Here is a 16,836-nt window from a genome sequence, read left to right on the forward strand (position 1 = left end):
TATTTATTGTCACATGTAAACCCTTAATTTTTTTTTTGAAAATTTATCAAAACATGGGTCAAAAATTGGGCAGCAACAACATGGTTTGATGTTTTTTTTTTTTTAATTCAAGATAATATTTTTTAAAAAATATATTGAGACTGTGACATTTTGGATCGATTTTGGTTAACCCTTGAAATTCATAACTCGGGTCATGATGCAAACCCTACATATATAAGGATTCGTGAACCCATAGATAAATTAATTTCCTCCCAAAAAAGCTAAGATCATGTTTGAATTTGAGCTTAACCTAGCAAGAACCTTGTTCTGAAACCAAGACTATAAAAAAGACCACTCCTACCCTATGCCTATATCAAGACATGACCAAGATGTATAGAAAAAACCACAAAGATTAGTTAATCCTTCAATAAATTTGAGTAGTTTAATCAAGAATTAAAATATAAGAATCACTCACCACATACAGACACAATATATTTTTATTGTCAAAACTGAATAAAAATCATTATATAAGATTATTTATAAGTAAACCCTAAAACCATAGTTTTTAGACCCGGCACGGTTCAAGGCCCGGGTTCCGGGTTTTGACCAGGTTAATTCTTTTTTAAAAAAAATCAAAATGACATCGTTTTAGTAAAAAAAAGTCAACAGATTGCAACCGAGTTTTTGCCCGGGTATTTCCGGGTCAATCGGGTTGCCGGCTTAGTCGGGTCACACCAGGTTTTTCCTTCCCCTGTTTTTTCTTTAACCCGACCCGGTTCCAGCCCCAGGTCGGCCGTGTCCCAGGTCCACCCCCTGGGCTGGGCCGGGCTGGGTTTTAAAACTATGCCTAGAACTAATGGGTTAGACATGCACTCAATTTAAATAAAAACCCAAACTAGTTAAAATAAGGTTTGAAGTAATAAAAGCAAGTCAAACAATAGTCTTAGATTATTTTTCACTCTTTTTCACAAATAATAGTGAAAAATACCGAAGATAAATAATTGTTAAAGAATCATTGCTAAACAAAAGCTCTTTGTAAAATAAGAATTAATTTATGATCAATTAATTCTTTTTGTTTGATATAAAATCATTGTAAAATAAGTAAGTCAAAGGGTGCCACATAAGTCCCCAATAGCATTAAAGGTTCCTTGTAGTGAATGGAATCCATACCTCTTAAAAAAACAATATTTTTTTTTTCTGTTTTTGCACTTTACTGACAAATTCTAGACCCAACTTCAAATACGTTATTCTCTTTCATTCGGATGAATTAGTGAGATTACAATATATTATTGAAAAGTTACAAATATCTAGTTTCCAACACAATTGAAATAGCATCCAATTAAGACCTAAAAAGTAGACAAGAGGTCCAGACTGACATATTTAAGCCTTTTTAACCCAAGCCTCTTGACTTAGCTTATTAAACTCCTTTTGGACCACTTAATTTTAGGCCTTAGAATAGACTCAATGAACACTCATAATGGATCATTTGATGTCGTAGCCAGGATCGCATCAAGTCATGAACACGACCATAGTGAGCTAACCCGGTTGACCCATTTATCTTTTTCTTTTTTCTCTAGCATTCTTCTCTCCACGATTGGGCCCAAGTGAATTGAAGATTTATTAGATAATCATTAAATAAATTGAATGAAGAGGGCAAAAAGTGTCTAACAAGGGTAACATTTGCACTAATATGTGAGGAAGGTTGTCTTGGGAAGGTGCATGCAATTTTCTCTAAGCTCTGATGGTGGCCTTAGTTGTGCCATTGGAATCATCTTGACCAACTTCCTTTTATGGCAGCACATGGTGGCAATGCAACTTCGATGCATCTCTAGTGATTTTTTTTTCTTTCTTTTCCTTTCCCCTTTCCTCGACCTCTACGCATGATTTCTTCTCTTTTTCTCTTCAATGATGAAAAAGGGTTTCACTTTTCTTTTCTTCTTTTTATTTTTTGATTGTAGTCTTTTTATTCTCAATTTTTTAAAAAACAAAAATTCTAATTAATTTTTTTGAAAAATCTAGCGTGAACTTAATGACATGATATTTTTTCTTCTTCTTAATTTTGGCACTTGGCCATTTTACCATCTTTGCCTTTTAACAGATAAAAACACCAATTAAAAACAGGAAAAAAATTGCTAAGCCCATGCATTTCTTTTCGTGATTTTTCTTAGTTACAATGTCAGATTATTCATTAAAAAGATATACCATGTAATTTTAAATTAAGGGTACAATAAACAAGATTGTTAATTTAATTTAATTCCACATGTATTCTAAACAATATAATTAAATATAATTAAATGATTTAATATTTTGTTCCATATATAAAATTTATAATTAAATTTCACATGAAATTCAGTTTAAACATGCTGTTAATTTAACATGAGAGTCCAAGATCGAAAAATTCAGAAGGAAGAGACAAGAAATCCGAGTCCCACCAACGAAGACGTTATAAATGACATGAGATCCAGTATTTCCATCCAAAGAACAGGACTCTTTTTTCTAATCCTTCACTTTCCTCTTTCAATAGAGGAAACGAAACTCCCTTGAAAAAGAGAGAGTTAAACATTCACTTTGATTCTATCCTCAATAAAAGCTGGCATAAATAATCCTATTACCCAAAAAGTGTGACCCACCCCCCCCCCCCCCCCCCCCACACTACGCAAGCTCCCCCCCCCCCCCCCCCCCCCCCCCCCCCCACCCACACACTACGCAAGCTTGCCCCCCCCCCCCCCCCCCCAATTCATTCAAACTCTCTTCTCATACAAGTAAAACCCTCCATCATCCATCCATGATCACACACTTCACATGGCAACAACCTAGTAAACATCACTCTTTCTTTCATACTGTTGTGTTATTTTTTTCCCCTTTGCTTTACATGTTGTTCCACCGAGATTGTCCAAAAGAAAGTTGTTGATTTGCAACATTCCCATCTGGTAAAGTTTTGATTTTGTTTCCCTTTTGGTGGTGATTTCTTCCTTTTTATCTGTACTATTTGTTTGGACCTTTATTTATTTATGAATTATAAGGGCTCTGGGTCTTGAAGTCAAGTAAGTTAGCCCATATGTCCAAAACCAAAGTTTGTTGATTCTTGTAAATTAAAACTTTGGTTTGGCCATTAGGGAGGACTTTTAATGTTTATATAGTAGTAGTAGTTTAAGAGTGTTTTGGGATTCAGTTCGTTTAGAGTTGAATTCAGAAAAAATTGAAACCAAGATAAGATGGCAACTCAGGAGGGTAAGGACCCAGGTATAGTTACTACTGTTAGATTGAATCAAAACAGGCCTTTGCCTTTGAGACTCCTTCAATTTTGCTTGATGTTTTTGGTTCTCGGTCTTGGGATTTCTATCGTCAGTGTAAACATGATTCGATTTTTTGGAGTTCGAACTGGAGGCCCTGCAGCAAGGTCTAATATCATTTTCCCTTGCTTTGAAGAGTCCGATAGTATAGAGAAATGGATTAGGCCTCCATCAAACCTGATGCATAAGATGAATGACACAGAGTTGTTTTGGCGTGCTTCGTTTGTTCCTCGGATTAATCAATATCCTATTAAGAGAGTACCGAAGATTGCCTTCATGTTCTTGACAAAAGGGCCATTGCCATTGGCACCTCTTTGGGAGAGGTTTTTCAAGGGGCACGAAGGCCTTTATTCGATTTATGTTCATTCATTGCCATCTTATGTTGCGGATTTGACACGATTTTCAGTGTTCTACAAGAGACAAATCCCAAGTCAGGTATTAGGAACCTTCTCTTCTTTATGTATGTGTATGCATGACTTGCTGTATTTGTTCTATTTGGGAGCAATATGACTGCTAGCTTCTATTTACTGTGTTGGTTGCCTCATTTGAAAATGTTTAAATTGTTTCTCTGAGAAATCTTAGATGTCTCCATAATTTGTGAATTTCACTTTGTTACTGGATTTATATTTTTGAGGTGCATATGAGTCTGTCCATAATTAATCACTTTGAGAAGAAGCAACTTGTCATTATTTTGTAAAAGTCAGTGATTCCATCTAAAGTCAGGAATTGCCGATGATCAGATTGGATCTTTTTTTCTGGGCTTCTTCTAGGCTTGCTGCAAACTCTCGCATAATCCATTTTTATTTCAGTCTTTGGTAGTTGAGATCAACAGCTGTGGTGAAGTTTTAGTAATTTTCTGCTTAATCAAGATCACTGTTATCCTTCTCATATGGTTCTGGGCTTCAAGTTAGACCATCACCCAGATTCATTGAGCAATTTGAATTATGTGTTCTGCAATTTAGAGAAAATACTCTGATTGTTGCACCATATTTGAATGGTGAATCCTGATGCGTGGGGTGGGGTGCAAAACAGATGGTTGGCATTATCTGAAAAGGAAGAAAAAGAAAAGGTTATTGAATGTGATACGATCACATTATGACACTAGGACATTAAGTATTTCTTAATTTTTTTAATTTTTATAACCAAAAATAATATGATAGGGAAGGATTATGAAAAATTGATGAAGCTGACCTATAAGTTTGAACAGAAGGAACTCTATCCTTCTTTTAAGATAAGGGTTTACATCCATGGTTTTTGGTCAAAAAAAAAAAAAAAACAGAGAGAGACAGACTGCAACCTGTCAGAGGTTTAGCTTAAAGCCACAATTTTGAGAAGGAAATTATATGATTTTTTTATGTATCTGATTTCTGGTATTCATGTTCCATATTCACACTCTGTTCGTAGTTTCTTCAAAATGTTTCATATTTAATTTTAGATTTTCTTGATAAAGGTGGAAATTAATTGGTATATTGTTTTAGTTATGATTGGGCAGTGGGCATAAATTTAGGTTGCATTTAATACATGTTACTTGCTTTTACTTTCGGAATTTTTTTAAAGAAATCTAACTGTACCATAACTTTATATTTGAGAAGTATTACTTTAATTTTTTTTATTTTTAATAATAGCAATATAATCTCAATAGTATATGTATGAAACCTGCATTCCAAATTTTAGAAGAGAGAAGTTAAGACTTGTAGGCTGTCATTGTTTGACGTCACATTGGATGCTGTTACAGAGAGAGAATGTAGTCGAGCTTGATTTCCAAGTTCATTTGGTCTTTGCTAGCCATAAGTATGAAGTATGGTGATAGTTGCAATCCCAAACAGTTGTGACCTGTAAGTGGTTGCATCATCTTTATGGAAGCTGTTGAAGTGGACTTTTACAAGGAAAAAGGAAAAAAAAAACTGTTTAAGCATTTTGTGAGTATCATTATATTTGCACTCTCACAATTGAAATGATGATCATTCATGTGTTGATTCTGTGCAGGTGGCAGAGTGGGGTATGATGAGCATGTGTGATGCGGAGAGGAGACTCCTTGCAAATGCATTGCTTGATATCTCTAATGAATGGTTCATCCTCTTGTCTGAGTCCTGCATTCCGCTCCACAATTTTGGCATTATCTATCGATACATATCAAAATCACGATACAGCTTTATGGGTGTATTTGATGATCCGGGTCCATACGGGAGAGGACGCTATAATTGGAACATGCAACCTGAGGTCACGCTTGAACAGTGGCGCAAAGGGTCTCAGTGGTTTGAAGTGGATAGAAAGCTTGCAGTCAGTGTAATCGAGGACTCTACTTATTACCCAAAGTTTAAAGACTTCTGCCGACCGGGATGTTATGTGGATGAGCACTACTTCCCTACAATGCTGAGCATCCAATTTCCACATCTCTTGGCAAACAGAAGTGTTACCTGGACAGACTGGTCAAGGGGTGGTGCTCACCCTGCTACATTTGGGAATTCTGATATTACAGATGAGTTCTTCAAGAGGATGTTTGAAGGACAATCATGCTTGTATAACAACCAGCCAGACAACGTCTGCTTTCTCTTTGCAAGAAAGTTTTCTCCAAGCGCTTTAGAACCACTATTAGACTTGTCACCAAAAGTTTTGGGGTTTTAAAATAAACATGGTTATTTAGATGAACCTGAGCCCATAAGCGGTGTTTTTAGGCTCTGTGATCTAACTAGATCTGGTTGATATACTCGTAAGGAGATTACAGATTTTCATTTTAAAACATCAAGGTCAAAGAACTTGTGATGTATAGATATTTAGATCCTAAAGCGTTTTCATACAACACCTTGACTTAATAGTATCAGTCTATCAGTTGCCTCTCAGATATAATTCCTGTTGTGACGTAAATATTCGACAAACCATTTCAGGCTTCTTTTTGTTGAAATGTGCTTCCATCGCACCACTTGGGGAGCCTGTCCACATTTCACCATGATTTGCACAATCCCTCGGTATGAATCGCATACAGCAACGTGTCTTAAGAACAAAATGAAAGGGTAGCGGGAAGTGATAATGGAAGCCTATCCACATCCCATTGGATTGGCATTGTTGCCCTATTGATGTAACTAGAAAGTGAAGCCCGTAGCTTCAAATTGTTCCTCAAAACTTAATTAAAGGAAATAAACAGGTGTTTTTTAATTAAAAATATATTAAAATAATATTTTCTTTCAGATTTTTTTACATTAACGTATCAAGAATCTTAAGAAAATATTGAAAAGTAAAAACAAACACAATGCCACAAGTGATTTGCCAGAATATTTTCTTCGCTTCAAGTAAGAGGAATTTACGGTTTATGAAGTCAGCCAAGAGCCTTAGAATTCATCGCGATAATTTTCCTCTGGCAAAGTAACTTCTGGTTGAGTTTTGAATAAGATACCTAGCAGCCATAGCTGCATGAAGTGCATCTTCATTGATTTCAAATTAAGTAGGGTGAGAGAGTGGGGGATGAAGCTGCTTATGTGTCTCATTCTGCATTCCAAGGAAGAAGATGTATCCAGGTATCATCTCTTGGTAAAAGGCAAAATCCTCTGATCCCATCCATGGTTCGAAAGTAATCGTGCAAGTCTTTATCATTTATGGTAGGAGAGAAATAGGGTTTATCTTTCTCGAAGAAATCAATAACTGCTTTGCACCTTTGTCTTGCAGCTTGCCATGTGACAACCTGTAATTGAAGAGAAACTGGCTTGGTCATGGTGAAATATAAGGAAAGCAAATGGCAAGCCTGTTTAGAAGTTTGAGAATGCAATGGAAAAGCATACCAAAATAAATGCCAGTCATTGAAATAAAAATGGAAAACATTTTTAATTATGAAGACAATGCATGGAAAGAAAGATCACAATGTTAGATGAGACTTTTGTCCACAAAAAGTAAAACTGAAAATTCAATAAAATTTGTTTAGAGATATTAATTTTTATACAAAATTCAACAACAATACTATGGGTTTGGTACTTCTCTTTTCGGCCATAACCCATGTAAACTATGAAAAAAAAAGACCACAGCTTAATTTTTTTTAATTTATATAAGTGATTAGGTATAAAATATTGTGTTTCTGAATATTATAGACGCAGTGAAAACTATCAAACAAAATTATTCAAAAATCCTTAAGATCTTGTTAGATGGATTTAAAGTTGTTTAAAGATTTATTACCTGAAGATTTGATCTTTTTCGGCTTTGAATAATTCCTTAAAGACTGAGTTGTTCCGTCTCCAATAGTAATCTACACAAACCACCCGTGAAAAATCTTCTAAATCCCTATTTAAGAGATTGTTATGTCTAGAGTTCTATTGTGTACGTCTCTTAAAAAAAAAAGGCATAGCTTACTATTTATAGAGAAATCTGAAAAAAAATCCTATAAATCGATAAAATATTAATTTGCTCCTTAAATAATAGCCATATATTAATTCAGGATAATTTTAGAATTTAACTCAATCAAGTCCTTACTTGATTTTTCTAGGTCTAGAAATATAATCATTGTATTAATTATAATTTAGTCCTTAATTTATAAAATATATTTTAATCATCTCAGTTTTAGTCATACATAATTAAATCATTTGGATTTAATTTTTGACTAATGGTTCTTAATGTGTTAGGCTCCTAACATATTGGCCTAAATATAAATTATAACTATAATTAAACAGAATTAAATGAATTAAACAATTTAATTTATTATTGATTCAACAATTGATTAATTTATATTTTAAGATCAAGTGCATCGTCTAACAACGTGTCATGATCCCTCAAATATTAGAAAAGTAATTAGTGGTTTGACTTAACCTTTCAATGACCGATTTCTCGGTGTAATTAATATCCTTTCATCAATAATGTTCTGATTTAAAATTAAAGCATGAAATATGTATATCATGTTAAATTATGTTTATTCTCCACATAATAGTCATTGATCGTTAGAATAAGATTTGAAACTATTTTCAAATCTCATTCCACCTTACTCAAGGATTTTTCAGTCAGTACTATTTGAGAATAAATAAAATATTTTTTCTAATTCACCTAAGGTGATGAATCCTCTCTTGATCACTCAAATACCTTCATATAGTTTATGTTATACCTAATGTCTGCCTTTTTGTTACCTAAATTAAGATAACATGTAACAAGATCAAAACATAACATTCTCTATATAAGATGACTTAGTAATCTCAAGTGTAAGCATCACTTACACAACCGCCATTTAAGCCTTTTCATAGATATAGGTGATCTCTCCATATAGAATTCTCATGCAGGTTAGTTTAGTGTACATGTCTTATGACAAACACCTATATATTAGTTCTAGGTATCCCTATATCTCAGCTTATAAGAACAACTGTTTTCTTTCATAAAAAAAGAACATAATATGTATCAATCTTTACGGTTCTAATGAATATCCAATATTTAAGAGAGCATCGATCATTTAGAAACAATGTTTTGATGTAATAGGAATCTCATAATTATAACAACTTCATAATTTTTTTTTTGGCAAAACATTTTTGTCTTATGGACTTTATCTTTACTCTAGATTCATTAATCTAGTGTTATATGAATATTAAAGATAAATTAAGCCTTTATTAATAATAATTATGTATTTACCTAAATATAATAATTTCACGTGTAACCAACCGATTGATTATAGAGCATATTAAACTAACTATCTTCTACTTGCATTAAAGTCAATCACTCATGTATCTAATACCATATTGCTCCATGTAACATTAATACTTCTACATGGATAATGACTTAGTAAGAGGATCTTTTATATTTTTTTTTTGGTACTCACTCTATCTTTACATCTTTCATTTCATTGATTTATCAAATTTCTTAAGTACTTATTTAGATTATTGGTGAGACGTTGATTCCTTTGCTTATGAAATGACTCCATTGTTATCATAGTATAAGACAACTGGATCAACAATGTTAGGAACCAACCCCGTTCATTGATGAACTTTTTTTTTATCCAGACAACCTCTTTGTTTCCTTAAATATTGGAAGTGTACTCTTATTTAATTGTAGAATCAGATGTGTTATCTTATTTGGAACTCTTGGAACTTAGAGCACAATCATTTAAAGTAAAACATATATTGACTAATATTTACTATTTTTCCAACATTTCATTGAAAAAATCTTAATTCAAACAATTTTGAACTTCTAGTTTATCTTCTCCATTGATGGATCATATAACCAAGTATATGATACCATTTCCATCATATCTCACTCAATTTATGTCTTAGAACATGTGTTTTTGGTGAGAGGTGTTCCATGCAAAATAGACAAGAATCAAATATTAGATTCTTTCATACTCAACTATTTTAGCATCTATTCTATATGCATGGATTAAGACAATTTAAGCAATTTTCTAGATCTATATCTATAAATCTTTATATCTAATATATAGATTGCTTCTTTTAAATTTTTTATAAAAAATTCTTGAATAACCAAAATTTTACTAAATAAAAAAAAATATATCATTTCTAAATATGTCATTCATATATAATATTGAAAAAAGACATCGTCATAAAGAATATAGAGAGAAACGTTCTCCTACTTCTTGAAGTCATTCTCCTCGTGATGTGCATCCACTGATTTCTGTTGGAGCTTCTTTCTTCTTTGTTTAATTCTGGCCTTATAGCCACGAATAACAAGAAATTAGCATCTATCTCCTCTTGGATTCAACAGATCCAGGCGGTGTCTCAGTTTAAAAATACAAGGCAATTAATGTGTTTCTCCTCTTGGCTTCAACAAACCCAAGGGAAGTCTCAAGTCTCTCTTATGTTATCACACGGTAATAGTTTTGGATCTGCCTTTAGTAGATCAATCCTTCTCAACCCTAACAGGAGGCTCTAGTGGCTATGGGGATGAAAGTGTATCTCCCTATAAGCATCGTTCCATGGTGGAGGGTTGTTCCAATGACGATCCTTTTACAGTTGATTCAGGTACTCTTCAGCACCTAGATCTAGTTGTTGAGCAACTCCGTTTCTTGTTTTCTAGATCTGGAAATGGTAGGACATGTTCTACCTCTTCCATTCTGTAATGTGTTTTCTGCTGGTTTATCAGAGGGCTTTTTAGCCCTCTAAAATCTCATGAGGTGATTCATCTCATGAAGCCTTCGTATTATGTTGTTTGGCATATTATTGTTGGCTGTGTTGTCTGGCTTTCAATTGATGTCTGTATGGGTGACTGGCTGCTATGACTGGTATGTGGGTTTGTCCGCTACAACGTTGCGGCTTATGTTTTCTCTACCAACTAGCTGATGAGGTTTGGTTGGGTGAAGTTTTGTATATTTCTTCTGACTCGGTTGAAGACTGCTTAGTCTGCTTGGTGGAGTATCTTCTTCTGCTGGGTTGTGACGGCATGCTTTCTTTGTTGGGCTTTGTTGTGTTAATTCTGTTTCTCTCTTGGTTGTTGCTATGGATCCAAACAGTTTGTTTGGCCTACTATTGTAATGTGCTCTGCTGTTTACTTCTGTTGTGATGCTGTTTAGTTATTAGAGGGAAGTCTGGGGGCCTTTCCTCATGCATGCTCACTTCTTAGCGAAGAGTGCTGGATGGAGCTTGTCCTAGTAGTGACATGGTCAATGCTGCAGAGTTGGTATGGTTTGCTGGAGTTACTATGCTGTGGCTAACCACTTTAGCTTTGTGTGCTGCTTTATGCAGTTTAGTGTGCTCAACTTCTTGAAGTTGGCTTCTGGATCTTCTGGTTGCTCTCACTAATCAGTTTGGTTTGCTACTTTCAGCTTGTTGTTTGCGGGCTGGTTTCCAACTGCTAGTGCATTGTTGTTTGTCTGTTATGGTGCAGGTTCATGGATGTTTGCCTCTTAGTGGAGGAGCCTTTTGTTGTCCCCTGACCTTGCTATGTCCAATAGGGACCTGGTCATGTGTTGATTTATTGTGTTTCTGCAGTAGGTGCAATGTCTAGTGATGGGTGCTGCTCTTACTGCCTTTGAATGTCCAGTATTCCTTGTTGTGCTGGATGCTTTGCTTTCCCTCTGGAAATCCTGCATGTTGTAATGCATGCTGCCTCAGGGGTGCATGGTGCATCCTCTGCTATTTTGATCATGATTGTTGATCCTCTAGGTCATTCGGCTATCCTTCTATTGGAAACTGACTTCATCTAGTTTGTTGGGCAGTGATGCTCTTCTCTTATTGCTTGGTTTTGTTGGTTAATTGACAACCACTTTTTCTATTCAGGCTTCGACCTGGCACCTTTGTTCAGAGGGGATGTTCCCTTTGGTCTTTTTGATTGTAAATTCTTGTCCGTTATGTTCATTTTGAGAGCCTGTTCCCTTTTGTTCGTTAGTATAGCATGCTTGTAAATTTGACTCGCTGGTTTTCCAGCTTTGTTACTTTTGATTTATAATACTTACATTTCGATTAAAAAAAAAAACATCATTCCTATTAACCTTTTGTAAAATAAGGTTTGTCTGTATTTTTTATAACATCCAAACTATTGATTATACCATCAAAATTAGATATTCCTACTCCCTAAAGCTTGCATAGCACATTTGTATATTGCATTTCATGTTAGCGTTTCTCTTTTAAATAATCATTGAAATATTTGGTCAAATATTAATCGCCACGATTCAATTGAAGTTTCTTAATACTTATTTCAATATGTATTTCAATTTTATTATAGATTATATTGAACCTAAGCATTTTAAATTTAGGTATATACAAACCATTCATATTATTACCAGATCCATGAAAATATCATTATTATAAAAGAGCAAAATTTATCCTTAGTAATAAATTTAAATCCATTTAATACTAAATAAAATAGAAATGATGTCTTAAAATACTAGAACAAAATGTCAATTATATAATTCTAGTATCAAACCTATCAGGCCAAACAAAATAACTAGATCTTACAGTTAATGCAACGTCCCTTACTTCATTACTAAGTCATTGGTCCGTTTTACTTTCAATTAATCTTCTACTTTTTCTTTAGTTCTTGCATACCATTGCAAATGTGAAAATCACATTCAGTATCCAATACCCAAGAATTACAATGCAAAGTAGTAAGATAGTTTTCAATTATAAACATACCTGAAGTAGAAGCTTCATTAAGCTTTTTTGCCTTCACGGTTGCAAGGTATTCCTTGCAATTCCTCCTCCAATATCCTTCCTTGCCACAGTGATGACAAGTGCCCTTGTCTTTCTTGATGCCCCCAATAAGTTTGTTTGCTTTAAAGACAACACCCTTATTCTTATTATCCTTCTTCTTAGTTATTCTAAATGACTAAACTAGAAGAACTTGGCTTTTTTTTCTTTTTAAATGCCTCTTTAGCAGTTTTAAGCATATTAAGCAATTCTGGCAATGTATTATCCAACTTGTTCATGTGATAGTTCATAATAAATTGGAAAAAGCTTTGGGGGAGACTGGAAGACCAAGTCAACACTTAACTAATGGTCCATAAAAAAACCCAATTGGCCCAATTTCTCAATATAGCCAATCATTTTCAAAACATGAGTGTTCACTAAAGAACCCCCTAGTTATCTTGCAGCAGAACAATTCCTTAGAGGTCGGTTTTATACCTCTTTGTCCTATATTGGCATCATCAAACAATTTTTGTTACGTAAAAATTGTGTAACATGTCAGATTTGCGTCAAGTTCCAAAACGTGATCCTTACTGTTTGTTTTTGTTCAAATCATTTTGTTTCTATTATAATTGGGTTATTTAGGAGTCAATTAATTTTTTTCATTTGGCGTCTTCTTTTTGTCCATAATTTATATGAATTTGTATTGCTACTCGTGAAATCATAATTGTAGTTTCATTATGCTTTGTTTTCAATATATTTATTGATTCTTGAGTCTGAAAATTATAATTGGATTGCGCTGCGAAGGCTACAAACTTTGATTTGTTGATTTCAGTTCCTAAAGAACCAAAATAAAACAAGTTGTGAGGTAAAATGATACAGTTCAGCCTTGTGATACGACCTAAGTAAGGTCAGATTCGGATTTTGGTGTAAAAAGCGCAACAGTCCAGGTTTACAGCAACAATTATAATTCTCAATCCGACCGTTGGATCGAGCTAAAATTTTAAGTGGACTCTCCAGACATGTTTTCCTACTATGGGTTAAACTTTCAGGTCAATCGGAGTTTCGGAAGGCACCACAATACTGGTCAACAGAGGCTGTATGAATTTTGTTATTTACTTCCATTTGACTTGTGGACTTCCTATTTGGTTAGGATTCTTTTCCTACAAGGATGTGGCAGCTGGTTATGGGAATTTCCTAGTTCCACAAGGATCTTTAATGAGCTGCAATATAATCTCCAAGTGTGGCAAGGATTCATTAATGTTTCTGAATCCTTTTCTTATAAGTATTCCTTATTCATCCTAGCTACACAAGGAAAGAAGGGCTGGTGGTATTTAATGACAAATTAGTTATTTTTATTATTTTATTTTGTTAGCTACAACCCAAGGCTTGTTTGGGCTTACTTAATACTTTGTTTTCAGTTAGGATCCAAGGCTTGTTTGGATTTAAGTTATAGGCTTTTCAGTTTAGGGTTTTGGGTCAGTTTTGAGTGGACCTCATATAAGTCCACATAAGGGGGTCCATTAGGGTTAATTTTTCAAGAACTATTTAAACTCATGTAAGCTAAAATTTTGGCGGCTTTGATGATAATTACTTCTGAATTTTTCAGTTTTAACGTGTGAGAGTGATTCTTGCATTCTTCAGTTCTTGAACGAACTGAATCTGACTTATCGAAGATTAACTGGCTTCGTGGCGTCATTCTACTCAATCCAATAGTGTTGGTGCCTTGGGGCAGGTTTTCATTGTGTCACACTCCTATCAGACCTATTTCGGTTTTCCAGGATCGGATCTCAATCTTGATTGTGGGTTGCGTGAACGTGATCACGAGGTTTGCCTCATAAAAGGCGTAGTGAGCATATTAGAGTGAAAAGCCTTGGATTTTGTGTGAAACACGAGAGGTGTGAGGGTATATTTAGTGCTACCAACCAAATTTTGCATATTCAAAAAATGTCTGAAAAACTTAAAGGAATACTTAAAAAAACAAAAATAACAAAAGGATATGACTAAGGTTGTTAAAATCGCGATTTTAACACGGCACAGAAAATGCAAAACAAACTCGGATCGTAAAATCGTAAGGAATTTTAAATTACATTAAAAAAAATTCATGCTTCAAATAAAAATTCATACATAGTTCAAGCATCTTAAAATACATAATTTAAATAACTTTTCATTAGCTAATAATTAATAAACTTAAAACAAACAATCTGCTGGTGTGTCATGTAAACTAAAACCAACTTCATTGCCTTCATCTTTCTCATTATTCCTCAAGCATTCATCAATATCATTAGCATCAAGAGGATTATTAGTGTCACTACTAGTACCAACACCAATATTATGAACAATAGTGCTACTACTAGTACCAACACCAATATCATCAATTTGAATCTCCAAATCATCTTCAGTACCATGACTCTCCATTTCAGCATCATTAGGAATTTCTTCTTCATCACTTTCATCTTCATTACCATTTTGTCTTCGTGTTGCACTGTCAATAGCACCAAGCAAATCAAAGTTTGAATGTTTTTCTCCCTCGGTTATCCAATTATCATCAGATGAAAGATCATCTTCTACACCAAAATCATTAGCTTGCTTTTTGACTCGGTTATCATTCAATTTCAGATTGCACATTACAAATACCAAGTCATTCATTTTTTTCTGGTGCAAACGATTTCTTCGTTTTGTATGAACCTAAATAAACAATTCAAATTTATTTATAAGATTTTTATCAAATATTTCAACATTTAAAATAAAAAACAAAAAAAACTCACCATTTCAATTGCACTCCAATTACTCTCACATCGAGATGAAGTACAAGTCAAACTTAGAACTCGGATTGCAAACCTTTGTAATTCTGGACATTCATCCCCATAAGAATCCCACCATTGAGCTGGAGTTTTTTTTATCTCTTGCTGTCTTGGCAGCGTCAATGCCAAACCCTTTTGCATCCTTGAATGATTCAAGTTGTAAGTCAATTTTGCACCTTTTACTTGTATTAGGCACCATCCTTTCTAAGCATTGATATAATCCAATTTTAATGTTAGCATTAACCTTAAAATTGGGATTATAATGATAATGAGGATTCAAATAATAAGCTGCTGCATGTAAGGGTCTATGAAGTTGAAGTTCTCATCTTGCATCAACAATATTCCATATAGGTATATAAATATATATAAAAAAACAATAAAAATATCATTACAATCTAGGAATATCACAATTGAAAAACATTCATATTAATAGATGACAACATTTGAAATAAAAATTAGCAAGATATATACATTTTTTTCACAGAACCAAAATTCACTTGTATCTTCTTTTTTGCTTCGTCCATTGCTTTATATATAAAACCCATAGCTGGTTTCTCATCTGAATCAACTAATCGAAGAACTTTAATTAGAGGATACGCTGCCTTAATACATATAGTGACATCATGCCAAAACCTGATGTCTAATACACAATTTTGAATTCGTTTCCCTTCTTCTATTCTTGCAAACCTACATGAACTCCACTGTTTGGAAGTAAACATAGTCATCAGCTGCATTTTATGATCATTCAAACATCCTAGAGTCAAATATGCAGTAGCAAACCGAGTGGCAGCAGACCTAATCAAATCCCTTCCTTTCGTAAAGTGCCTTAGCATGGAAATAAGAATGGTTCTTGAATAAATATAGTGATTCTCCTCCCCTTAGCAATAGTTACTTGATGAACCTCTAACTTCTTCTCAAAATCTTCTAATATCAAGTCAATACAATGGGCAGCACATGGTGTCCAAAACAAACTCTTTCTTTTTTCCATCAATAATTGTCCCGCTGCCTTATAATTTGCAGCATTATCGGTGACTACTTGGACAACATTTTCCTCCCCAATCCTCTCTACAATGGCATCTAACATCTCAAATACCTTATCAGCAGTCTTGGACATATTAGAAGTATCCACCGATGACAAAAAAAAACTGTCCCTTTAGGACTATTAACCAGAAAGTTACAAATACAATCAGACATTATTGAACCACCTATTTTTTTCCATTCTAGCTTGTACTCCTCAAGCAATTTCATTGTTTGATCTACTTCTTGCTTCAAATACTTCTTTCTAATATCATGATAGGATGGAGGCTTGAAACCTGGCCCATGCTTTGCAACCATTTCAAGTGTCTTAATAAACTCAGGGTTTTTTACACAATTAAATGGAATTGCACTAGTGTAAAAAAACCTAGCAATTTGTCGACATGCTTCTTCTCTAATATCTTTTTTTAGCAATTGATTTAGAGTTGTTTGTGTACTTCCACTCCCACTAGCTACTCTCTTTTCTTTATCCTTGGAGCTAATTTCTTTTATTTCATCATCATCATCATCATCTCCACTATATTGAAGGGCCTTTCTTTTTTTTTTCTTTTCAGTTGCTTCTAGATTTTTCACTAAAACACCCAAAATCATCTGCTTAACATTTTCTGGTACTTGTTGACATGGCTCAACATCCTTACAAATGCAAGCCAAATGCTGTTTGAAACGAAAAATATCTCCACTAATAATTTTTTG

The 16,836-nt window shown here is 34.1% G+C and overlaps 1 protein-coding gene and 1 long non-coding RNA gene across 2 annotated transcripts; both read left to right on the forward strand.

Annotated features, from left to right (window-relative positions):
* The first annotated feature begins 2,704 nt into the window (after window positions 1-2,704).
* LOC18094810 (glycosyltransferase BC10) lies at window positions 2,705-6,072 on the forward strand. Its single transcript, XM_006369180.3, has 2 exons — window positions 2,705-3,707; window positions 5,259-6,072. Exons 1-2 carry the CDS (start codon window positions 3,195-3,197, stop codon window positions 5,895-5,897), a joined length of 1,152 nt encoding a protein of 383 aa, XP_006369242.1. The 5' UTR covers window positions 2,705-3,194; the 3' UTR covers window positions 5,898-6,072.
* A 3,420-nt stretch (window positions 6,073-9,492) lies between these two features.
* LOC112327906 (uncharacterized) lies at window positions 9,493-11,536 on the forward strand. Its single transcript, XR_002982390.2, has 2 exons — window positions 9,493-10,204; window positions 11,067-11,536. It is a non-coding gene; the product is annotated as an uncharacterized LOC112327906 (long non-coding RNA).
* The last annotated feature ends 5,300 nt before the right edge of the window (window positions 11,537-16,836 follow it).

This window comes from Populus trichocarpa, chromosome 1 (genome assembly GCF_000002775.5).
Source record: "Populus trichocarpa isolate Nisqually-1 chromosome 1, P.trichocarpa_v4.1, whole genome shotgun sequence".
In the NCBI taxonomy this organism is placed as follows: Eukaryota; Viridiplantae; Streptophyta; class Magnoliopsida; order Malpighiales; family Salicaceae; genus Populus; species Populus trichocarpa.

Coding starts and splice junctions, on each gene's coding strand:
- LOC18094810 (XM_006369180.3), top strand. CDS start 3,195: ATGGCAACTCAGGAGGGTAAGGACCCAGGTATAGTTACTACTGTTAGA. Junction 3,708..5,258: donor AGAGACAAATCCCAAGTCAG/GTATTAGGAACC, acceptor GATTCTGTGCAG/GTGGCAGAGTGGGGTATGAT.